This window comes from Nicrophorus vespilloides, unplaced genomic scaffold (assembly GCF_001412225.1).
Source record: "Nicrophorus vespilloides isolate i.1.1-1 unplaced genomic scaffold, Nicve_v1.0, whole genome shotgun sequence".
Classification (NCBI taxonomy): Eukaryota; Metazoa; Arthropoda; class Insecta; order Coleoptera; family Silphidae; genus Nicrophorus; species Nicrophorus vespilloides.
This window is the reverse complement of record NW_017096877.1, coordinates 98,735-125,946: the sequence shown is the minus strand read 5'-3', so window position 1 is coordinate 125,946 and position 27,212 is coordinate 98,735. Positions and strand designations below refer to the sequence as shown.

The 27,212-nt window shown below is 36.3% G+C and overlaps 1 protein-coding gene across 1 annotated transcript; it reads right to left on the bottom strand.

Moving 5' to 3' along the window:
- Positions 1-8,020: 8,020 nt before the first annotated feature.
- On the bottom strand, positions 8,021-26,966 carry LOC108558373 (RNA-binding protein MEX3B). The gene is made up of 2 exons (XM_017915270.1): positions 26,230-26,966; positions 8,021-9,213 (listed from the first exon to the last, which is right to left on the bottom strand). Exons 1-2 carry the CDS (start codon positions 26,501-26,503, stop codon positions 8,201-8,203), a joined length of 1,287 nt encoding a protein of 428 aa, XP_017770759.1. The 5' UTR covers positions 26,504-26,966; the 3' UTR covers positions 8,021-8,200.
- Between the last annotated feature and the right edge of the window lie 246 nt (positions 26,967-27,212).

Here is a 27,212-nt window from a genome sequence, read left to right as displayed (position 1 = left end):
TATTCTTATTTGTTTTTCAATGTGGTGTTTTTTTTTGTTGCTCGAATGTCCTTTTAATCGAAAAATCAAAATGCATTTTCTTTGGAAACGTTTGACATGTACAATAAAAAAAAACGCATGGGGTTACACACACACCATGAACACTCATTATAAAATATTTCACATCGAGAACACGTTCAGTGGAACTCTGAAGGACAATTGTATGAAACAAAACTGCGCGAACGGCACTAAATCGTCTCAACAAATTATCTTCCTAACTCGACGCTCACTTCCAACCACTTTCTTTCTCTATAATAATAATAATAGTAATAATAATAATAATAATATTTATTTAGTATATTGCACTTTTCTGGCGTGTCCATCAAGATCCTTCGAGGATCGATCCCATACCGTTATATAATTATAATTAATATTCTGTAGATTCAGTGTCGTTCAGCAAAGTTTATACCGTCGCCCTTTTTGAAAAATATCAACTGAAAAAAAAATATCGAATGAACAGAAATTAATCTGTATATAGTGTAAACATTTAATGTTTTCTTTATGTTATGTTTTATGTTTTCACCGTCGATATTTTTAAATTTACTTTAATTTCTCTCAGTATACGTAAGTTAAATTCCTTTAGTACTTGTTTTGTTATAAACATTAGCATTTCACATCTCTCATACGAAAGGTTTTGTTAGATTTGAACATAATCGGAGTTGAAATTAAGTAAATCAAAGGCAAAGTGAACCCAAGCAATTTGTTATTTTTTTGGTTTGTTTTCGTGGATATTAGAGGAATATATATATATGTTATGAGGTTTTCGCGACTTACTAATCTGAAATACATAGGACGATCATAATATATATATTTTTTATCTTCTCCTTCCTCAATATTAGTGTCGACATCCATTCCGTCATTACTTTCTTATATTTTTTTTCTCATTAATTTTTTTTTTTGGTATTTTTTTTAATATACGCTTTTTTTAAAATTTATTTATGATTAGATTATCTTGACGCACTTTTAAAATATCAATATAATATGAAAATATATTAATTTTCATGCGGCTAAGGTTTTACAAAAAACTTCATCATCTCTCCATTTCGCTTCGTCATTTAATTAATTATTGGTGTGAATACATGGTGCGCTTTAAGTTTTTATTTTGTTAAATTTTTCCTCCGTTTCGTAACACACGCCGAGGTACGTACAACAACCTATGTTTGTTTTGTCCATATTTTTTTTTCAATTCTGGGTAAAATTCCACTACCTAGGCTACTATAATATGAGTAATATGAAATATCCGTCGCTCGAGCACACGCGTCACGCGATCCGCAAATTCCCAGCAAATCCAACAAACAATCCCTTGCTTAAATCTACGATAAATAAATCATTTCTTTCGCGATAACATTTCATAAGAGCTCAATAAATCTATTCATTATTTCATATTTAAAATATATCATATATGTTTCTTACTCCGTTTCAGGAGGCAACTTAAAGTTTTTTTTCTTTCTTATTCTCTTTTATTTCCTTTGGACATTTAAATTCTTGTTCATAGTTTTGTTTTTGTTTTTTTTCTTCTTTGTTTAGTTTTAGTATTAGTTTCTTTTTCCTCATTATTCTTTAAATTATTTTGTACTTGATGAATTTTCAGGTATTACAAATAAATAAGTCTTCTTTCTTCATCCGGTTTTGCCGGAACTTTGCGTTTGCGGAGCGTGCGTGTTTTATATTATTATTATTTTTTAATTTAGTTCTTTTTGTTCGTTCTCCTTCGTCACTTAATATTGCTTGAGGATGAAATAAGATCAATAAGATTGGTCACCACGAATTTGAATTCACTTGCGCAAATTCGCTTCTTAATTTAATTAGTTCACTCGTCGATTGAATAAGAAAACCCCAAATAGTACACGAACGAATACCTCCACGTAAATGAGAAACAATAGAACTCTCATGCTCTTGCACTACCAGTGTTATATTTTAGTAACTTTATTTTCTTTGGCACCAGAATATTATTTTATATTTTATTTACTTTTTTAATATAGTTTTCTTCATATTTTGTTGTGATTTTGTTTATATTTCTTTTTTTTTACTTAAATTTTTAATAATTACAAAATTGTTTATAGAATGCGTATCAATTCTTTTAAATTTTCATCGATGTTTATGTTGACAAATGTTCCCCAATATATAATTATTGTTAAGTGTGCGACAATATTGGTTTAAGTAGGATTTATTTATATATATTTTTTTGCATATTTTTTTTGTTGAAAGCGACAATCGACAGAAAGCAACTCATCTGTTTAATTTTCTTTCCTTTCTTTTTGGCTATTTCTTCACCTACAGAATTTATAATTATAATATATTTATATATACATATTTAGTATACGTATTAATTAATATATTGTGATAGAAACGTATCTAAATATTCTTTTTCTATAATTTGTTTTAAATATAACTGGAAAAATATACACACTGCACACCAAAATATATTTTTTGTCTTTTTTTTTCTTTAATCTGTTATTCACTTTTTTTTTTGTTATATTTTCAATATATTCATTATTATATATATTTCTCAAAGGCTTTAGAGCTGTTGGCGCAATTGAATTAATGCGAAATCGTCAGCACGTCTTTTTTTCTTACATTTTCTTCTCCATCGACATCCGTTTCCTCACTTTGTTCACTTTCGTTTAATTATTTTGTTTTCACATTTTTTTTCGCTTTTCTTAGGAAGGGCTCTGTGTGTTCCAGAATTCTTTTGCATTATCAATTATTACAAATTTATTTTATACGTTTTTTTTGCGTTTTTATTTTCTATTCCGAAATAACATTTAAGTCAGTCTTACGAATCACAGTGAAGCTTTGATATGATCAAATTATTGTGCTCGGTTTCTCTGTGTTGTTTCATCTTCATCCATTAAATCTTAATACTCCACCATATATTTTTTTTATTGTTATGCAGTGCATCGAACGAAATAGAGGTATTGGAAATCTGTGTGATTCTGTTTTATTTAATATTTTCTTTGGAAAGTCCATTTGGAGTTACATCTTCATTTTTTTTTGTTAATGCTAATTAATTTACGATTTCGATGATTCGATTAAAGCAACGACCAACAGCAGTAAAGCATCCAACACAAAATATAGAAAAGACAAAATCTAATATATATATATAATAAATAGTACGTTCAAACGTCTCGCACACATTTAATTTTTATATATTTATATAATATTATATAGAAATACTTTTTTTATATTCTTATTAAAACATTTTGCTGCTAAATATTATCTTTTTTTTAGTATATAATATAGTTATTTTTTTTCTTCATATATTTATGTATATATATATTTTGTTTATATAATGCTGAGCGGGTCGACTAGCCTGGTTCGCAAGTATACTCTGTTACGCTCTACTCCCTCACCACGTCTATTCTACACTTATTAAAAAGTAGATAAATAGATAGCCTTTAAAACGTTAGTTCGTTACCTTATTGCTTTCAGTTACGATTAGAAGACGAAATTTTGATATTATATAAATAACAATTATTATAAAAAAAAAATGGGGATCAAGGGGCTGTTTTCTTTTTGGTTTTTGTTTGTTTACTTTCATCGTTTTTCTCCATCTTCTAGATCAGTTTTCATCATCCTCATTTTACGTTTTCCTACTGTATATGCAAATAGGAACATGGGAACTGAATTCATTTACACACACATATTATATACCATTTATTTTTTGACAACCCATTGGAATCCCGTAACAGTTAGACCTGCGATCCATTAGCTTATGTCTCATACAGGAGGCTACAAAAAGATATATTTTATTATATATAATTTTTTTATTTATTTTTTTTTTCTTCATATAATATAAATATTTTTTTTACTAGAAACATCTATTACGTAATTCTTTTTTTCTTCATCTTGTCTTATGCTATTTGAAAAAATTACTCCTCATATAATATATTATGAAATATAGATATTGTTACTTAAATATCGTAATTAGGCCTGTATATTAAGTGTTCTTCATCAATCCCCACTTTTCATTTTCTTTTAAAAATATGCTAATATACAGTGTGATTTGCTAATATATTTGTGTGTCGCAGTCGATTTCCATGTAAACGATGAAAATATGGTATTCCTCTTTGTTCTCCCTTTCTTTATTCCTTCATTCAATTATTGCGGTGGGGCTGATGCCCCACTTTTAAGGTTTAAATTTTATAAAAAATAAGAACACGAAACTAGAAATGAGTATAGAATAAAATGAGTGTCTCGATTTATGCCAATTTGACTATCTAAATTTCGACAAAATGTTCAACATTTTGGATCTCATTTGTTTTGTTTTTTTTTTGTTTTTTTGTTTTTTTATTTCTTTACAAATAGTAAAAATGAACTAAAATACTCGTTTTTAAAGATTTTTTCCTATTCTCTTATTACTTTTAGTATTTAATCGTCTATGATGGGATGATTTCGGGCGGGAAGACTTCTTAGTTACTTTTTTTTTGTTAAATTTACTTGTTTTTTGTTCCTAATCTGAACGGTTGCTCTCGCCAAGTCCAAAGCCCCATTTGTCTTAGAACGGTGCAATATATTCCTCAATCGATACCCTAAATATTCATATTGCCTAGCCTATTTATTACTTTAACTAACACCGTTCCCAACCCCGATTTTCAATCATTTTCCTTTACAATCAACCATAATATTACATTTTGTTTGAGCAGAATTTGTCAATCGATCATTTACGTCGCAAATATTTATATATATATATATATATTTGTATAATTCACACATATATGTATATATAATTTTATATATTTCCTTAATCCTTATTAAATATATGCTCTAAACTACACTCACGCGTTACTAAAATATGTCTTGCGATTATAGCAATATCAGTTATTAAAATATAAAACGCGATTCCTCGTTTTTTTTCATCCACTAAATTTAGTTTGTTTTTCATGTTTAATGTTTTTTTTCGTGTATTCCATTACCTTATGAGAATTTGTGCCTCGTGAATGTATCTCTAAAAACTACAGTACTCACAAAACATGCAGGAATCATTGAACATCCAAATCTACTAAAAAATAATAAATAAAAAGGATACTGAAAAGAGAAAAAACATGCGAAAATAAAACAAAAATAAATAATAAGAAAAAAAATGTATAAATCACGAAATTTATTACAAATATTTGGTAGCAATTAAATTTATATATAAAAGTCAAAATAAAATTTTTGTATATTTTTTTTTCGTAGTAGTAATTAAATAAAAAATATTAATCATCCTAGTGACTTGTCCCGAGCCAGCGTACCGGTAGTCTTAAATAATATATATATAGTGTATATATAGATCAATAAATATATTCCAAAAAAATAATAAAAAATAAAAGCGACTGGTCGGGACAAATCAAATAACGACATGACCAGAATCAAGAAAAAAAAATATTATAAAGAAATAGTTAAAAAGAAAGTCTTATATGTTTTTTGTTGTTGTTTGTTTTAATGTTTAAGCGTTTTCGGTCACACGCGGATTATTACTATCGTATCATTTTATCATTTTTTATTTGTTGGTATTGATTTTGGATATCGTCTGAAAATTGAAAAAAAGAAATTAAATAACTCGCGAAATGAAGAAACTTATACATTTAAAAAAAATAGTAATAATAATAATAATAAAGGGCGAACAAAATAATAATAATCAATACGAAATAAAAAATAATAATGATAATAAAATAATAATAATAAAGGAAAATCACCACAAGTTGATTTATACATAATAATATAAAAGTAAAATATCAATATAAATATATAATATAATAAAAAAATTCTAATTAAACTATTTGAAAAAACAGTCACGCTGCACACAGACGCTGTGGACATGTACTTGTACTAACATTCATAATTAAATATCTTCACAAAAATATGTAAAAAAATAAAATAATAATAATTAATAATAATAATAATATGGTATTAAGAGCTAACAACAACTTATATACAAATATACGTATAACAAACTAAAGTTGGCGGGCGGCTGGGGGTCCGCACACTTGGCTAGCGTAGACCACTTGCAACTCCTCATCATCATGTTATCGCGTCTCACTTCCGTCCGTTACGTCATTCCATTCATAATAATTATTATTACCAATAAAACATATAGGCGAATATATCATTTCATTTTAATAACGATTATCATAACCGAACTGTAAATAGTATTTCACAAAAAAAAAATAATATATATATATATATGTATATAATTAAAAAATAAAAAAATAAATAATAAACAGAATATTGCTTCTAATAATATAATCAATATATTAATCTTAAGTAATAATAAGCATATATATATTTCATATATGTATATAGTTGTTTCATTATTATTTTTTTCTCCTGTTTTTCCTGTCGGGTCCACGCTAGCCGCAATTCACTAAGTGCTGGGTGAAAATGCAAAACAAAAAGAAAATATAATACGATGGTTTTGTTCTTGTCTTATGCGTGTTACTTTAAGGTTTAAGTTGTGTGTTTTTTTAATTTTTGGAAGAGGGTACACACACTTTCAATTTCTAACATATGTATATATATATATATACACATATGAATGTATATGTACGTATATGCTATTTTTTTTTCATTAAGTAGTAATAATAGTAGTAGAATCGTGCCCAGGGGGATGGGTGGGGGTTGATTTTCTTCCTCTTCAAATATTATCGTCTTTCTCTTGAATTTTATATTGTTTCCTAGTTTAAGTAAGTTGACAGTGAATACTGGAGTTCTGAGGCACGAACTTAGGGGCGGGGGCCGCGCAAATCTACGACGAATGTTACGGAAAACCACCATATTTTTTTTTTCCGAAACGATGGCAGCAAGACACGCAACTCGCGACGGCACCGGTCTCCTCACTAAACAGAGCTGCGCACAGCGTCAATAAATAATTTCATCTTCTCATAAAATACTCTTCAATAACTTATAGGCTATAAGAAATATACTTATATGTTTATCACACATCACATGACATAACAGAACAATAGTAACAATGAGTGATTAACTAACAATAAGGGATATGTATGTCGTTTATTACGTTTTTTTTATTAGAATCTACATTCTTTTGTTGTTGTTCATCTTCGTCATCGTCGTCATAATCATTATAATCCATTTCATCAATAAACTTCTCCGTCACTTCTCAATTTTACTCGTAATTATTTAGGTTTTTTTATTCCGTGCGCACCCCCCTGGAAACCGTCGAAGCCTGTGGCAGTTCGGATCACAGCCAGACCCCCAAAACCCTGCTCTCTCACTCTCTCTCTCTATGTGTCTCTCTCACACCGCACAAATCTCTATCTATCTTCATTTGTTTATATAATATAATATAATTCATATATATACTTCACTTTTTTTTTTCTCGTTATTACAATTTCCACTTTTTTTTCTCGTTTTATAATTTTTTTTCATTTTTTTTTTTATATATATATAATATATTAAACTTCAATTACTATACTTAAACAATATTGAGAATTGCTGAATCAGACTTTAATTGATGCTAGACGATCCCCGGCGGGGGGAGCGCCGCATGGCAAAATTAAAAAAATATATTTTAAAAAAATATAATAAAATAACGAAACTCTTCTCTCTATTTTTTTTTGTTTGTTTGTTTATTTTGTTTATTTCTTTGCATCTCTTGGTATCAATTTGTTTCTATTTATATATTTTTTCTTCGCATTATGTAACTGTGTTGTTATTTTATCAAACTCTTTTTTTATCTTTCATAAAAACTTTTCACTTTAAATAAAACAAAATGCAATAAAAAATATACCGATCTGATAATAATAATAATAATAATAAATTCTAATACTATTTAAAAAAAACTGTGATATAATAAGAAAATATTTAAATAATCTGTTTAAAAAAAACTGGCATATATGATGACTACGCACCGGCAAAGCTCGCACCTCCCAAGCCACGATTATGTTTTTTTTTCCTATATATATATATATTTATGTAATATAAAATATATTTATATATATTGAAAAGAAAAGTTAAGTAGTTAAACGAAATAGAAAACAATCAACAAAATAAAATTATAATAATAATAATGTATATATATATTAATATAGTAGTAATAAGTTTCGTTGTGAGCGCCGTTGATGGCTTGCGATGCGCGAGCCAAGCCGGGCTGAACACGGGGCGCGGGCCCGGGGAATGTGGATGGGCGCGGTGGAGGATTCGAGCGAGATCGATAGGCAGCTTAAGGGTTGGGCGAATATATGCGGATAGATTGGACAGCGGGCAAGCAACAAACAGGACATTGAGCCTCGCTGGCGTCGCACACCCGGTTGGCACAATCCATGCAGAAGAAGTTGTGGCCGCATGGCACAAGGGCGTGGGTGACTTTGGCATCGCCACAGACCAAGCATTTGGCTGAGCTCAGCAGAGAGTCGGCGGGGCTGGTGCTGTTCGCGGGGGATGGACGCGAAGGCGCCGCAACGCTCGGGTATGACCAGATACTGGAGAGGGCTGTCGAGCTATCAAAGCTTGGCGAATCGCCGAGCCCCTCGTCGCGGTCATTCGAACTCCAGATTGCCCCCAGGTCGCCGCGGCCTCCGGAGCTCGAGGAACTCGAAGAGCATGATCCGGAGCTAGAAAAAGCCCCGGTGCTGCCGGTGGAGGAGGTCATGTTCGGAAAGGCGTCAGTTGTCGGCTCCATATAGTTAAACAGCGACGTGAATCCTGTCTTATACAGATTGGTCAGGATATCGCTGGTGTCTTCTAAGTTTCCCAAACCGTTGATACCGTTAATGGAAGTGCCGTTGCCGGTGCGCATGGCGATGTGGGCCTCGATTTCCCTACGAGCCGTGTCCACGTTTTCCGGAAGTCCGGTCACTTCGAAGACGGGCTCCTTGTCGCGGCTGGGTGTCACGATGTAGGTGTGGGTCTGATGCTGGATGCGTTTGATGGTTGCCCCTTTGGGTCCAACGACAAGACCTACCACACGGTATGGTACACGCACCTGGATCGTTACGTGTCCTGGCACATTGGCCGGTGGTCCTGGAGGTGTACTAGCACCTGAATTCAAACCGGCCAAGTTATTCTTGCGCGAGGCACGGATCTGGGAGAAGTGCTCAGCTGCCGACAGGATCTCCCTCTTGGCCTTCGCTACGTCCTCCTTGCGGCCGGTCACCACGAAGACGGGCTCCTCTCCGCGCACCGGCGTCTTGATGTACGTGTTCGTCTTCGCACGGAGCGCCTTGATCTTACAACCTGCAACAAGCAAACCAAAACAAGAATATTAGAAACATTTCACAGCAATCCCAAACAGCTCACAGCTTTACCACCATCATCGTTCGCATTTAACTCTCTTTTTTTACACCCGGCCGCGGAAAAATATTGACTTATTGAAACGGTATGGGTGAGCAGACAAAGCAACGGACGGTCCGCCCTTCAACCTGTTCGCAGGTCAGTTGCATTCACCTTGTGCGAGGGCGCTGACTGCGTGCGAATGCATTTGCACCCGGACAACCTTCAGCGACAACCAACAATTTCTCTCTTCTTCTTCTTTTACTTCTTTATTTATTTTCATTTTTGATGCAACCATTCCGTACACACACACACACACAAACATCCACTCATACAAACATAAGAAATTGTTTATCATCATCATCGTCGTCGTATCGTCTTCGTTGACTTGGTTCGCATGAACGACGAACCGAAAATAGTTAACTTTTCCCAGATAAACCTGCGAATCTGAACATGGAAATCAAAGGACAGTGCCGTCTCAAGGAATATTCGCGCACGAATTCGATCTTAAAAAAGTGCGAGAGAGCATACATAAAACTGCGTACTGCTTTCTAGTTTGGTTCTGTACACGTATGTAACCTTGGCATGCAAGAATGGAATAGCAGACCAGGTAAGGTCGGGATTTATTATGGACCGCTCTTCATGCTTGTGGAAGACAGGTTTCATTTAAAGAATTCTCTCCCCCCGCGCATGAGAGCGCTCCATCCCGCATTGTTTCTTATACCTTCGGAAACTTCGATTTAATTAAGGCCCCTTCGCCTAATGGCCCACCGCAACCATCGTTCCTCTTTTCCTCCATCTACTTCTCTCTCATTTTATTCTTTTTCATTTTCAGACCATTTCGTTTCCTTTCACTCCGTCGTCGTCGTTTCGGGGTTGTATTTTGCATCTTCAAATAGAAGCGCTCAGCGGAGGTCAGTGAGACTATATTAAGCGCACGGGGCAATGCATTCTTCACGCAGCTTGCTCCAACACACATGCAGAAAGAACAGTCCCGACGCTCTTCACATAATTTACATATTTATACTAAGAACAGAGAATAAATTACACCTCGATTTATAACTTCATTCACACGGGACCGTGATTTATTCCGCGCTCGAAACGGAAACCCCCGGTGTTGTCAACCTCGAATTATTCGAGAATCAACTTATTCGCCATTACAGTATTTTCCTTTATTCATTTTCCTCTCTTTCATTTTTTATTTCTTCTTGCCTTGCACTTATTATGTAGTAGTACTAAAATTTATATGTATATCGCGAGGCGAAGTTGTAGGTTTTCGCAGCGAGTGGTGGATTATGGCTGCGGATGTGTGCAATATAATTATATGTAGGCTCAAGGTGAATGCTGATGAAAAAAAAATACGTTTTGGCGAGCATGAAAAGTGAATGAGCGAAATGAGTGTTCGTCCTGGGCACAGAAGGAGTGGATCGGACACAGAAAACTGGAGTGCACGAGCTTCGGCGTGCAGACAACATCAATAAAAAAAACAGGGAGAGAGAAGGAGGAAGATGAAGAACAAGTGAAAAAATAAGGTTTCTTGGATGGACTCGCATGTTCGTTGGATGAAGAGAGGTGGTCTATCTCTCGCTCCTTTCTCAGCAAGAGGGAATGCACCCGCGTGGAAATGTCAACGAGCTGGCCGCGCTCCAGGCGACAGCATTGCACTCGCTCTACAGTCTAGCATCTGGGTCTAGAAATATCCTCGGGTAAATGCCACCACGTAATAATAGACCATCTTGCTAAGTGTTTTTATATACCGATGCGGCGTGTTGTCTTATATATCTCTCGCACACACAGAATCCTGCCACTGAAATCGCATTCCTGCCATCCGATATCGCCGAGCCTGTTGCTCAATTTTCAGGACGAACAATTGCACAATTTCCACCAACTATTTCGTAGCGCCGATCCTCCAACCTCTATCTCGAGACTTGAATTTATTTTTTTTAGCACATCGGCACATAGGTAAATATTTATCTATATTTATACCCACTTAGCGAAAACACCAGTTACTGGATACACTATTTATTTTTTTCCATACACATACAACATTCATAAATACATATATGTATTAATAATGTGCATGTGTACGTATCTTTCCTGTATCCAAACCGTCCCCTCTCTCACACGCACCGTCTATTATCACATGATGATAAAAGCGATTACAGCTGCCACAATTACATAAGTTATTATTATTATGAGGAAACGGATGGGATACGTTCAATTGAATCAATTTGCTTTGATCGATTGTAATTGCGTGTATGTCTATACCTACTACACATGCTGAAGCTACATAGATGAATGCATGCATGCATTTCGATGTTAAAATTTGGAAACGCGTGGGGCCTTGCGTAACTGTGGGTCGTTACCATCGACAAATCAAATATTTACGCGGTTTAAATTTGCAACTACGAAAGGTGTAACGAGCTCTGAAATGGTGTTACAAGCACCGAATTCGTGATACATTTTTGGTGACGTTACGTAATTATAGAGATCATCGGACAAGAATGATTAGAGATGTCGAAACGTGGCGTGGTGCTTTCTGAGGCCCTGGACATCGGCATCGGCGTATGTAAATAGAGTCTGAAAGAGGGTCACACTTGGAGCATGTCAATAGACCTCCGCCTCCTCTGAGACCGTGAATTAATTAGCACGTTCGACGGCCGTATGAAAATAATTATGTTAATGTATGAATGGAAGAGCGGCAGAAGTACTTAGGTACCACGTGGACCCTTGCACTACGCCATTCCCATCTGTATATATACGTACACAGGCATAATACGAGTATGGATGTGTTTGTTTCCACTCGTTCTCCCCGAAAGCGAACGAAAATGAAGCAAAGAGGAGAGAATATTGAACGCCTCGGACGTGATGACATTACAAATAAACAGACAACCTTGGTCCCCCAACATACATTACAACAAAAAAAAACCTTTACATAAGAAACAGAAAGCCCACGCCGAGCGCGTATCGATCGCGACATAATATCCACTTCGGAATAAGCGCCGAGGGAATCGTTTATTTAAACAAAATTGCTCTTATTAATATATCACAAAAGATTCAGACGAAGAGAGTATGAGGTGAAAGAAGGGGAGGAGAATTGGTACGAAAACGGTAATAGGGGGACTAAGCAGCAACTGCGGTTCGTTTGGGGCATTAGGAAAGCCCTAGCTCTTTCTCGCTAAGCGTAACGAATGGGATTAAAAATTCAAGCTGATCACCCTCCTAACGAAAGAAAACGCACATAATAAAATTACACTTGGGGGGTTGCTGTTGGGAACCGCTCGTGCGAGCAAGCACACATAAAGAGAAAGAAATAGAGAGGGATAAAAACGAAACTGAACGCGTGCTTTATGTGCAGCAACCCTCACCCCGGTGATACACGTAACGTTTATGCTAATGATCGAATTCGTACCTTTTTTCATGTAGATATCATTAACGATTTTTTGAGTTCAAGAACCAAGGATGTCAGCTCTCTTCAACTGAGCATGTGTCAAATAAAACAACTCTTCAATCAAACTATTTGTCATATATAATAATAAGTAGTTAACTTAAATTCGCGTCTACTAATTTAATTAATTAATTTACAAATCGCACAGTCGCTGGAGTTAATAATGAAGAACACTTTCCCATATGCTAATTGAGACCCTGAACGTGTCCAGACTTTATTTAAAGTTTAAGTACCTTCTTAAATGTATTTTAAACTACACTATAAGATATTTATAAATTGGATAATCTTAAAGATCAATTAACTAATTTAATATATTTAATTAGTGTTGTAGTATTAAAATTCTTGCAAATAATTATTGACTAAGTACAATCTTAGCAAAATAATTAATTTTTATATTGTAAAGAACAACAGAAGGCTATGTTTGCTAGCAAACCGTAATAGCACAAGATGTAAAATTTAAAAAATGTCAAAAAAATGTGTCGCAAGTGCTAAAACGGATTCCATAATAGATGCGTAAAATTTTGAAATTAACTAAAATGCTTTGTTCAGATTTGCTTAAAAATTTGTTGGTTATATGGAACGACGACAATGCTCAGCATTTGAACATCATATAAATAAATATGTCATATAAATAAATATGGACGATTTATTTAAACAAATATAGTTTTAAGAGATAATAATTAAACGATTGAAAATGCCAAATTTCAAAGTTAAATTATTTGAGCCATACCAATTTTATATTTCCTTAAAAAACTAAACACACGTATGACAAGTTTAAACTTAATATTCTTAATTGATGATGGCTGACTTAATTTATTTTTTAAATGCATGGAAACGCGTATGATATCTTGTTTAGAATGTTGATATTAGATTTATGTTTTGATCGATATCAATGGTAATGCTAATTCTATTACCGATACAAAGTAATTTGTAATTAATTAACTTACAAATAGGAAAAAAATATTTAATCTAATGCTGCATCCACACTGCGTGACATGAGACATAAATGTCTGTCAGGCATACCAAGTATTATGTAAACGTTGTGTGCAATTGTAGAAGACATTTCAGTTGACGGACATGATCATAATCAATAGTAGTTGGGACATGTGGATGCTACATAATATATACTAGTTTTTTGAGTAAGAGATGACTTGAAGGCCGGATAGTGTAGGATGATGAATTTCGCAGGGTGGTGTCCCAAAATCATATAAACACTTTGGAGTCAAGTTCTTAATTAATGTCCGAAAAACGATTATTGTTATGGCTAGACTTGGCCCCCGGTTTATAAATTGTTATATAGAAAGATAGGTATATATGTACGTATGTATTCAGGACAAAGAGGGGTGGGCGCAGTTGCAATAAAACGTAGTGTCTGGAGGGGTGGCGTAGCGTAGTCATAGTAACTGCTGCAGCTATCGGTGGGGGATGCAGACATCACGTGACGCCCGGTGCAGTGCGCCCGCTGCCACCGCCTCCACCCCTTGCGCCCCGCCACTGCGGCGGCGGCTGCGGGCCGGGGGAGTGAACGGCAGCCGAGCCGCCACCCCATGACCGCTTTGGAGGTCCGCGCCGCGACGCAGACGTCGACCCCGGCAGTTCAATAAGAGTCATTGCCATCGTCCTGAACCACTTCCTGGTCCCGATCCTGCTGCCTGCTACCGCTGCACGCCGCGTCCTGTCCTGCTAACCAGAATCGCACCAAGCAGGGCGTGGTGGCAGCTCTGCTCCGGCACAGGACGACTCGGAGGGTCGTTACCCCCTTTTCTACTACTACTACTACGACTACTACACCCTGCATTCACGCGCCGCCCAGACCACGAAAATGTTATTAAAAAAAAACTCGCGACCATTTTTCAACGATTTTCCGCGCGGCTCGCTGAAATTCTAATATTACAATATCCTTGAACCGCGCGAAAAAATATATTTTAAAAATCAATGCCAATGTTCTTTTTTTTCCTTCACCCAGCATGAAAATCCGTATTTAACGAGACGCAAAACCGACGTCTCCACATATACCAATACTATAAATAACAATGTAAATAATAATAACAATAATAGAGTGAGTAAGGCCGAAATAATCTGGCCGCAGGCAACAAACCGTGAAGGATAATTAAATTATGTTAACCCCTTCTGTTTTATTAATAAACCATGGTCAACGGACGTGAAATTATGTGCAAGATGCAACTATTCCAAATGGCTTCGCAGAAGTGATATGCGGCCTTTTGCTAAAATAACACATACAGCTTAATTACGACGCTGCATCCACGACTATTCTCTTCTCGTACATCTCCGCATGTAGCCAGAGGATGTGCCACCACCAACCCATTCATTCAATGCGTGCGATTTCGTTCGATGGGCTTGGAGATCCGGGCTCTTCGTACATTTTAAACGGAAAGCACTATATTTAAATCCGGAATATATGCTACAGTTGTCTCACCAAGGCGTCTCCACTATTTATACATCCAAAATACAAATGCCCACGCCTAAGAGGTGGACGGGCAGAAAACTCTCGCAAAGCAATTACCGCGTCACGTCTCTAGCGATATTTATGTTTGATGATTGCTCAAACGAATCAATCTCTTCCTGTTCTTCGTGGACAATTGTTAAACATCAGTACGGCGGAGGTTGCCGCTTATTAGAATGAATCGCTGCACTTGGTAATGAAAGAGCTGTACTTCCTGCCTCTAATGAAGAATATACCTTTCCTACATACGACGCGACGATATGACGTAATGCTATCTACGTTTGTTTATCGACGATTCACCTTCTGCGTTCATTCAATGCCAATCTATTGTATAATTACGTTAAATTAAATTTAAAATATAAAGAACGACACTTTCCTTGTAAATGCATGGTAGAAAGGCGCACTGCAATTCATATATCTTATCTAACACGTTTCCTTTATTAAAATCAACCATATTAACTTCATTTATCACCAACAATCGAAATAAGTTTCGTTATTTTCTAAAGCATAGAATCCGTTATTTTATGAAATAACTAACTATTTTATAGAATATCTACTACAAATGGAGTAAGAAGATACTGATTTTTCAATATTATTAATAACAATACGAATATTACATAAAAATTATTGAATTAAATAAACAATTCAATTTATTTCAGTAATAAACAATTTTTAAGGTAAAAAAAATACCTGGAAGAAAAGTCGAGTCTCAATGATGTTCGAAGATGAGAGACGGTGGTTGTTCACACAGTGATCAAAACGAAACAGGTTTGTTTCGGTGAAATAACATTTACTTTAATTTTGTCTCCCATCTTTAATTAAAAGATAATATTTCTGGGAGATAAAAATCATAGAATAAATAATCGGGATGGCTTATGATGAATCATATTTTATCGTTTCTCCTTAGTGAGCATTCTTGGCATACGATACAAAGTGGACAATTATTATATGTTGCATATTAAAACAGTTGCCAGGAAACGTAGATATTTAAAAAAAATGCTCTAACTATGAACTAATTAATCTGTTAAATAAGCATGTAAACTAAATATTTATCAAGGTAATACATTTTTTACAATATAGCAATATCTGATTTTCTGAATACTAGTAAAATGGTTTAAAATAGATTGTTGATTAAAAACTACTGTATAAATGAAATGGAATACGTAAGATTGTTTACACGAATGTTATCTTTGAGATATTCATTAGAAATTTAAACGTGATACAGTATCAGAGAAATAATAAAAAAGGAAGGTGAATACCGCGTTTCTTTCTTTTTTTATCTGCAGGTAAAGTCAACAGAAATTGTGCGATAAGATGGGTATATTATGAAGCTCTACTCTTCGGCTCCATTTCCATACACGTGCAGCATCTTCGTCAGCGATTACAAGCTAGAGCAGGATAATTTCCAAGTCTTTTTGATTGATATTCTCTAATTTTCTGAAGCTGTGGCCGAGGCCAAGATATTTTTGTGCAGCATTTTTCCGTGTACCGGTGCCAAGAAGCGCAAATAGAACGAAACCGGAAAATCATCTTTTGTCATTGGAAACGGAAATAGAGGTTTATTAATAAGTAATTAATATATTTAGAGTGCATTGAATGGATCTAAGGTTCTTTGTGTATTCGCGGAGCATTCCATCGTGAGTGCGACTGTATGTGTGTGCACGTTTTTTCTATCTCCGTCTCCTTCTGTCTCTTTCTCTCTATATCTCTCTCTCGCTCCTTCCTGCGAGAGACCTTGAGACGGACCTAGTTCAACATCCGCGCTGCTCCGGCCCGAGGAGTCGGGGCCAGTTTCACTCATTTCACTTTCATTCAATCATCTTCCATCACATCATCACCGTTGAATGGATCGGCCTCCGTTGAGAGCGAGAGGGAATTGGGCCAGAATTTCGGGACTGATTTTGCATGATCCACTTTACTTCTTCCTTTCGTTTTTCGTTTCGCCTTCATTCTTTTCTTATTCATCATGCATCCTTCCTCGTCTCCCTCATCTTATCCTCGCTGCCTCCATCTTCGTTTTCTTCACCTTTTGGTTGCCGCTCGGGTCGCGGCTGAAGGGGCTCCCTATCTCTATCTTCGGATCGCCACTCGTATCTTTTAAAAACAAAATGGGGGGATTCGAGCCAACAATAGCTATTATAGAGTTCATCGCGGACTCCTTTATAAGGTAACAAACCGTTCAAAGCAACCACGGGCCATGAAACGCAGACGCAACCTAATGTGCAGGTTGGCTGCATTCCACGACACTCTGCATCACTTTCTACCACGGCGTAAACAACGAAAACGATTCGCATTCAACGGCCTTCCACGAGAAACGATGACCCATAATCCGAGTCAAGTGCACTGCGTCTTACTCTAAACTCACTCTTATTTCACACCCTGTGCAAATAAGAAACCAGCACCCACGACCATTTAACATCTCTGAATCATCAAAAGCTTCCCTTAATCCGAAGCCGTGAATGCAAATTACATCTAATCTAATCACGATCTTCCTTTTCTTTTCCTCTCCTCTTCACCTCCTATTCTCCTCTTAAAGAATTTGACAAGTTTTAATTTCCGAAGGCTCCGACGAGCATCCCATAATAGGTCAGGTAAACACGAGATTACAGAAATAGATGGTAAAACGGGCAGGTAGAAAAGGCTCTCTTCGCTCGCCACAAGGTTTCGTAGAAAAATCTATTTAGCGCCTCTAAACAATTTAACCATTCCTAATTCCAAATGCAACTCGCGTAACGGTTAATCCCATTTTTCAATATTTGCCTAGCCTCGGCTTTATATCTTATCAGCGCTGCATTTGCGAAATAGTCAAGATCCAAACGAAATACAAAAAAAGTTAATCATTCAAAAGAGTGAAGTAGAAAAGTTTCTATAAATATACAAAAAAAAATGTAAGATGTGTGTCAAATATCCTGAACACGAGTGCCCTAAAAACATTGGAGTTGACTACGTAATTCTCAGAGGTAAATATTTGGATATAACTACTACCGAAAGTAAACAGATTTTTCCTGGTCTCTCGCTCGCTCTCACGCAATCCTTAGCATCCACGGTTTTTCCTTATTTTTTATATGGTACAATGACTTTTGGCCCGGTGGAAAGAAAAAAGGCAGACGTATGTTTGTGTGTGCGAGTGTGTGTGTATTTCAAAATCCTCTTCTCTTGGGTTGCGCCGATTTGGTTCTCCAGGCGGAGAGGCATTTATATATAATAACTTACAAGTGGTTGGCTTTTATTTGTTGAGACCGATGTTGCGTTGCCGGGAGGCGAAAGGCCCGACAGACCTTCTTAAATTTGGGTGCCTTTTTGTGTGTGTGGCTGCTGCTGCAACCTCCTCCTCCTCCTCATACAACCCAATCTCTTCTTTTTTCATTCGGTTCTTCGGCCCGTGGAATACTCCGAGGGGGTTAACGAATAGTGCAACCACAATCCAATCAGAATTGCAAATGTTTCGAACCCGTCATAACCATTAGTCACTTTTTTTTCTTTCCGCCAATTAAAATTGTTTCAGATCAGTCGTCCATTTTCTATATAATAGCAATTATTTGTTTGTGTTACATATAAAAATAGATTCGCGGCACGCGGCTTCAAGAAAAAGATTTTTACACATGTGCTCTTACTTCTTCCACCACATCATCATCAGCACTTCAAATGGTGCATTCGCCGCATCTGCCTTTCGGATATAAATCAAATGAGAGATGAAGCAGAACAAGAAGATTATGAAAAATGAAGGACGGAAAGGGATGCTTTTGTGTATACCTGTGATTTCCCCTGAGAAATTTTCGGGTTTTTGTTTTTGGTCCCAACAGGGCATAATTTCGTGTGTATCAAAAATGCATTAGAAACTAATCAATTTTCACCGCGTGGGAGTGGAGGTACAGTTTCTTTGTGCGTTTCTGGGGGTTGGAAAAATTTTGCAGACTCGTGAGAACGTTTTGCGACTTACGGGTGCGGGTTATTGGGGTCAGAATTGTCTGTCTAGAGGACACAAGCAGCTGGCCGGAAGCTTTGTGCCATGACAAGGTCTGGTTAGCAGCTGCTACCCTGCTGATGTCTACTCTCTCTCTAACCACCGAAGAACCTCACCACTTGTTAAGTATTCGTAGAATTCATTAAAAAAAATATACATCCAATTCCAATTTGAACGATATCAATTGCATAAGCTTACGCAACCGACGCAACCTTTAATTCTTATTGAAACACATTTTCTATGTTAACGAATTCGCACACCATTACTCAATCAACCTGTCTCAAGGTTACGAGAAGGAGAGAAAATCTGATCAATAATACATTTAGAAACACCTAACATTGAAACGAAAAAAAAGAATCATACGGATTGACACACTTCACGCTTCGTAGAAAGACAAAAAATTCTTTGCAACAATCCCAAATTTTCATGCGACACAAACAAAATCCTATCTACTAAATACATATATTTCACTTCTCCAAGATTAAGAAAAGATATACTTAAAAAAACAGTTGTTCATATAAGTCAAATAGATAAGACATTTGTTACCCCACGGGTCGTTTCTAAATATAAATCCCGCATCGAAATACAAGAAAAGTAGTCGAGGAAAGGAAAAAAAAATCAAAAAGATGAATCTTAATGTAGCTCGTCGTATTTTTTTTTCTGTCTCAAGTGAAAGTATTTGCGTTTTTAATTTAATCGATATTATACAATAACGATAACAATATTTTAGCGACAAAGATGAAGAAAAACGAAGACTGCGTTACACAATTGCTACTAACTGAAGAGCACACTTGATGATGCCGCAGAAGCGGCAATAGGTTTCTTCACAGCTCATAATTATTGGTAATACATTATATATTTTTTGCGTAAATCGTAGAACGAAACATTGGTGGTGGCCTTTGACAAATCGGAGCCGAGACTCGTTCGGAATATTAATTCGACCAAAGCGCATTTGAATAAATAAACAAACAGACACAACGCGTGTTATATAAGTATGGAGCGCGCGCGTTATTCGTGTATATGCAAGAGCACGTTGTTATATAATCGGTCGAGTTTCAATTTGTGACATGGCCGCAACCCGAATCGAAAAAATCGCAATTTGCTAAATGTCTGTTCTCACCAAAAAAATAAGCAATGATAAATTTGCAACAAATTAAAATTGTCTGTCTATCATCAGTTGATGCAGTTCTAGTAATATAAATATTGATCTTAATTTATTATGATGTTTATAACAAATTAATATTACAAAAAAGAGAAACTTATAATTCTATATTATTTCAAAGTATATAGAGAAATCCTATTGAAATTGAATCAAAATAAGTTTGAAATAGAATATACATTAATTTATGCATAATAGCAAAATATGAATTATTATTTTTCTAATTAGAATTCAAATAAATAAAAATCTTAATAAATTAAATTGAGTAAAAAAAATCGTTTATGTAAACTTGAAATTTTGTAACGTTTGCAAAATGAAGTAAGGCAAAAAAGATGATTTAATAAAAGATTTCGACAAATCTTTGATGCAAGATGAATGATAAAAAATATACATAATGTGTCTTGATTAGTTATAATGTTATAACTATTATATTATTAGGTGATAATGATGGATGTGTTTATATGATTAAATTCGTGGCGTCTATTTTCCAATATTAATTGACATAATAATGATATCCTGGAGATGAAAGTAATTGGTGTAAATAAGGTTTAGTTTATGGTAAAGGTTTTATCGGTGGATACTGTTATGAATTAATTGAAATTTGAATGCAGCGGAAAAGTGGACGGAGCCAGGAAATGTCTTGGACAAGCGCCACACCGTCCATTATAACGGAGGATAAGCAGCAGCAGCACCAGCAGAAGAGCGCCTAGTCTTATTTTCCATGTTTTCCATTGCAATTAGCGCGATGGCCAACGCGACGTATTATCCAATATGAATGGATGTTTGTCTGGTAAAGGATGTAAAGACATGGCGAGACCGTGGCGACTGCAGGGAAAGATGGAATACGGTATATTAAATCGCTGATGAATCGATGTAATTAGCCAGGTAGATGGTTTTATGGGTTAGAAAAGTGTATCTGAGGCGGCGCGCCGTTGAGGCGACTCCATGGAGGAGAGGAACGTTTCATGCTCAGGTTCCCAAGCACTTCTTCTTCCTGTTACCGCTACTATGGCTTGCAGACATTGACCACCGGACACGCTCATGTGTCGATGAATTATTATTCTTAATACGTAATAAAAAAATATATATGTACACACTCATACGCATATACGAAAGAAGAGGAGTGAAGAGACGAGGTGAGAAGAGAAGCAGCGTTACTTGAAAAACGTATATAGTTTACAATAGGCAACTTCCGTCGTTCCCACAGCCGCCGTTCGCCAGTTTTCTAGTTCTAGTTTTCAGTCGCTACCTGGGCAATTTAAACACAACCTTTCGGGTCTCGGCTTTATTGCGGAGAGACCACTTCATTTCTTTTCTTTGTTTTTTTTCTTGATGGAACGAAATTCAGTGGTCGAGGGGAGGAGGATCCTCGGAGCAAAAATAATGGGAGAATAAAGAAAAAAATATGAGAGGAACGAACGTCGTGAGCGTGGAGTGAAACATAATATCTTTCTGCAAAGGACGATGGAACCTACCGCAGAGCCCTCCCTATCGAAGGGAACAACAAAAAAGGAAGCGCCGTGGTACGGAGGCGACATTTATGGCGATTTTATGGTGATTGCAGCCGAGGAGAAACCCGAAACTGCAACTCTTTGCTTATTTTAATACGCACATTGCGGAATAATGCAGTTTGCCACAATTTATTTACCAATTTGATTTACAGGTATACAGCACATAACACGTAGAAAATTTAGTATAGTATAATTATTACAATAAATAAAGTTATTATATTATGAATATTTATTATTATTAAAAAAACGTGTGTCATTCATTCGACTTCGTGTTATGAGAGGGATTATTTGTAATTAAGTTGGAAGGAAACCGTTTTGTAAAAGTAACGTGTTATACAAGAAATATCTGTATCATTTTGTCCTTAATGAGTCGTGGAATAAGTTTTTTGGTAGAAGTTCCCTTTGTCCGCGCTGTAGCTTGGAGAAGATGAATAGCAAGTTACGTCAAGGTTATCAATAAAATGCCCGAGAAGTCCATTGTGCAGAAATAAAATATATATAATAATCGAAGAGTGTGTGTGAGAGAGAGGGAATAAGGTTGTTCAGGTTCCTTTTGAAATATGGAGCATTGTGCGAGCTTTGGCGAGAAGCCCCCTTGTATTATATCCACCAATTCACTCTGTCTCTCAGGTATAATAATAGTAGCGTGTGTGATTGTTCTGCTTTGCATACCGACAACCGCAATCCAATTAATCTACTAATAATAATTCGGTTCTGATCGGTCGAAACGTTTCTTACGTCTCAGAAGCAAAAGGGAAAAAAACGAACCCTACAATAGTGAGTATGTCGACAATGGTTCGACTCCCACTTAGTCAAAGTACAACTTTCGCTCATTAATTATTATTACAAGCGCGCGGGTCAACGAAAATCTTGCACAATCGATTTGATATTTTGCTTTTTGGACCTAGCACCTGGAAATGTCAAGCGGGAAACTCTACGAAATATATGTAATAATTGGATGTCGCTGCGTGTCTGTCTACTTGCCGCAGTTCTTTTCCAACTTTGTATATTTGAATATGTGATCTGCTGGGTTGGCCCGAGCGTTTGCGCAATTGTAGATAAGAGTGGTGTGTTATGTGCGCGGTGACACAATTAAAAAATTAATAATGTAGGACAATTACTGGATTATTGCCGTGCCCCTTGCTCGCCTGTGTTTCATAACATCGCCAACAATAATATTGCCTTTTTGCGAATTTCCGATGCAAAGGGAAAGTGTCTGGGGTCTGGTTTGCGCCAATCGAGCGAGCACATGTGCGCGCCTTATCTACCAACTCGATGCAATATACAAACTATATACAACAACGACACACACAAACACACAGAGACAAAAACAGAACGCGCCCGTTGGAGAGACAAATGGGAGCAAAATGAGCGAAAAGCCACCGAACCATGGTTATCTCAAGAATTTCGACTCAACCAACTCAATACGTCGGGCCTCTGTGTGTGTGTATTAATTTACAAAATTCGCGTGTTCTGCATTCGCTCGACAATAATTTACATCTTCGGGGCCGATCCAATCGACCGGCAAACACACTCATACACACGCACACAGATACGTACGAGGCCCGTCTGGGGCCCCCACACAAAGATGAAACTTGATGACCACTAATACGAGGAGAACAACAACCCAATCCCTCGAAGCGTGTTTTTTATTTTTATTGTTTGTTGCTGCTGTTGTTGTTGTTTTTCATCTCCAGTCCGAAAAGAAACAAACAAACACGAAACAATCCAGTTTAGATATACCAAAAACTTAATTAACATCAATGAAAAAGGTGGAACAGCGACGGCTATGAGCAATTCCAAAACCAGAGCCTCTCAATCCTTTGTTGCACTAATTAATCTCATCCTAAAGACTATTTCAAAAGCAATTATTCTCGATCCTCATTTACATAGTTATTTGTACATTTTTTTGTAATAATATATATTTGAGACAATAAACTTTAAGTCTAATACTTAATGAATAATAATATTAATATAATTTTTAATGACATGGAAAATGTTTAAAGTTAATCGTACTTATTTTATCAATTTTATGAAAAATAAAATGATTCTAGTTTTAAGAAATTAATTTTCGAAACAAATAAATATCAATGTTGTTTCTTTTTATTAGATCATAGTAGAAAATACGTAGAATAAATCATGTAGATCGAGTGAAATGCCAAATTGTCAACATGAATGCAAATATGGAAGAGAAACACGATTAATAGCTACGAAAATTGCGCAACTTAAGAGTATACGCAATCGAGTTATTCAATTAGATAAATTGGGTGTCAAACATTTTGGTTATGGTAACCGCACGAAAAAAGCTAGGTCAATAGCCATCCACATATTATTGCGGCTTTAAAACATATCGCGTAAATTATTTAAAAAAAAACTTTGTAACGTCCGGCGCAAAAATGCAATCGGAATCCAGTTTTGCATTTTACATCGGTTGCATTTTTTTTCACAATGCACAAATAAAATATGATCATCATCAAAATCGCGCTGCGAAAAGGCGCTTAAGGCTCTTACAGTTTTCAATTACTTCTTTAATTCCACGCAATGATTTATTCATTCTTCCTAACAAGTTCAAGGCTGAGTACTTTTCCTGGACCCCTTCGTCCAATCACCATAGCTCTGATTATGTATTCTTTGTATATTTACTTCTTTTACTGTCGCATTATATTATTGATTGCAAACGGAAGCAAATACATATAACAGGACTAGCTGAGTTTGTTTAATATTTCTTGTTTGTTTTATATTATTAAATTAAACAATCATTGTTTGATCTTCTAGTTGTAAAATGTTCATTGATAAATAAGATTTACGAGGACTACTATATACGATCAGTTAATTTTCGAAACATCATAAATTAAGTATTCGGTAATAAACATATCTAAACGGAAGCTCCAATCGATTAAATGCAAATGAATTGTTGATCAATTACTTTAATTAGTATCAATTAAGAGGAGTGAGACATCTCAGGATTTGCTTTCGCATCGTCTCATCCGTTTCTATATGTGTTTACTTTAATAATTGCAATTCCAGTACGATTGAAATTTCCATTCGCGATCGCAGTTCGTTCAACTCGAGTTCTGCTGAACGCAAAAACCGATCGATTCTGACAATGCCATTTAAACAAACAAAACTAGGAAAAAGCGAATCGCGTCTAGGATAGACCACGAATAGGAAACAAATATGTGTGTGTGGTAGAAAGAGAAAGAGACCATGGTGTAGCCTTGAATCTCTCCAGACAAGGTCAAGAAAACTGTTACGGCTGTATTCACATGTTGCTACGCATTCGAATCGCTGTAGAACAAAAAATAAACTAAAATAATGAAGGTTGTGGTTCGCTTCTTCTTTAACACCCTAATCTACACCCGAGCTACTCTCGAGTTAATTGACTTGCATTTCCGGTGTTGGTGTTGTGTATTCTATTTGGTGGATCGGAGAATACTACATATATTTGCTAATATATGTAGACACTAAGTCGGAATTCATTGAAAAGGTATTGTACTATGGTAGCGTAGCCTTGAACTCTTGGTAGTAGTGCAGGCCGGGTTTTTTGCTCTCAGCGCGCCACTAATAATACATAATTCTACATATTTTTGCGCGTCCGCAATTTCGCTTCGCCGCAGCGAAAAAAAAATGGAAATAAAAGTGAACATAATATACTCGCTCGTTGGCCTCCCTTTTGTCGCACGTATATATAGATGTTGTATATAGATATAGTATATGGATGTATATAAAGGAGAGAAGCAACCCCTTAGGGGGAGTTACGTCATCGCGAAAAAGAGGAGAGCGGTAAATAGAGCTGTAGTTGGAGTAGTCGAGGGGGATGGAAAGAGCAAGAGAATCAGCAATCGATAGTTTTTGCTTGAAGTGAAGGAATGAAGCGTATAAGAATCGCGCGGTTTCCATTCCGTCTGAATAATATATTCACACAACTTCCTGCCATTGACTCATGCGGGACACCTCGTGGAATATATATTATGGAGGAGACAAAAAAGAAGAAAAGAACAAGGGGAGAGGAATCGGCATTCAACCACATCGTCGGCGAGGAATGTGTGGGTACATCCTGCGGATGAAGAAGATCGAATGTCTACTACCCAGTCCTATCGCATCGCATGCCATCGATGATCAGGACTACAACAATCCAAACCCGATCGGATATCATCGTACACGAATTTACGTTATTTATAAATAGAAGATGCCGACTACAAAACGTGTATGTTTCCGTTCGAATCCGTAGATAACGAGGCATGGTCATGTTTTGCCTCGACGTACGCGCGTTTCCCGTGCGTTCAACCGACTAATGTCGGTGCGTTGCTACTTTTTTTTGTCGATGTTTCGTAGTCCGATACATATATACTACTAGATTATGATGGGTTTCGATATGATACAAACATAGATAGATATATAAAACGATAACAAATAAATTTTAGAAGTGCTTACCTTGTCTGCCAACGATCTCGGCCACATGTTCGGAGCTGGGCACCGGCACACATTCAGTCATATTTTGAGATTTCTTCGATCGGACCTCGTCGAGACCTAGGTTGGTCATTGGGCTTACGAACGAGCCGAGCGGATCCGTCGGGCTATCAGGCTCGGACACCGACGACAGCGGATCATTCAGACCCATCATCGTGAGTTCCAAAGCCAACTGCAGGGCCCTATCGTCGCCGATGCTATTGGTACGATCCATTTCAGAGAAGAAACTTGCGGGCATATTTTCACCACTCGAAATGATTGCTGCCGATCTTCGTCTGCTCGCGATTTTCGTAAATTAAAAAAAACAGTTCTCACAGTCTAAGGTCTCTGGCTGCAATCTTTACTCCCTCTCGGACGATTCCAATTTAAATCCTCGACTGATTGTCGCAGTTCTTTTTAAGATACACACTTAAGATTCGGCGATGGCCCGGCCAATTATCTATATATATATAAATATATATATAGTCGATTAATTTGATAGTTTTTTTGTTTGTTCTCTATGTCTCTCTCCTTTATTGTTTATGGTGCTTCCTCTCTCGTCTAGTAAGTTTTCTGGTTGAACGCAAATAGTTTTTATAAATACAATAAAAACCACGTTTAAGTATTAAAAACGATTTCACTGGTACAAAAATATAGTATTAAATATTTTTTAAGGGTCTAAGTGTTTATTGTGTTTATCAAGCAGATGTACTCGGACTGCTTGCTTGGAACTGACTGAAATTTAAGCGACAAGCGTGTTGGGTAGAACCATGTGCGCAAGATTTCCATCAAGGAGCATGCGCCAACCCAAAAGCCGGGCCGCGAGTTTTGAACCTTAGTTCTCTCGCTCTATTCTATACAAAACATACACACATACATAAGGTTCTTCCCCCTACCAACCACGTCCTTTACATACAGACACATCCATGAGCGCTCTCTCTCACACACACACACACGCATCACACATA

What these genes read in the sequence shown, in the direction of transcription:
- LOC108558373 (XM_017915270.1), bottom strand. Translation starts at nt 26,503, where the DNA reads ATGCCCGCAAGTTTCTTCTCTGAAATGGATCGTACCAATAGCATCGGC. An exon ending in CGAGATCGTTGGCAGACAAG is followed by an intron (nt 9,214 to 26,229) that starts GTAAGCACTTCT and finishes TGCTTGTTGCAG; the next exon opens with GTTGTAAGATCAAGGCGCTC.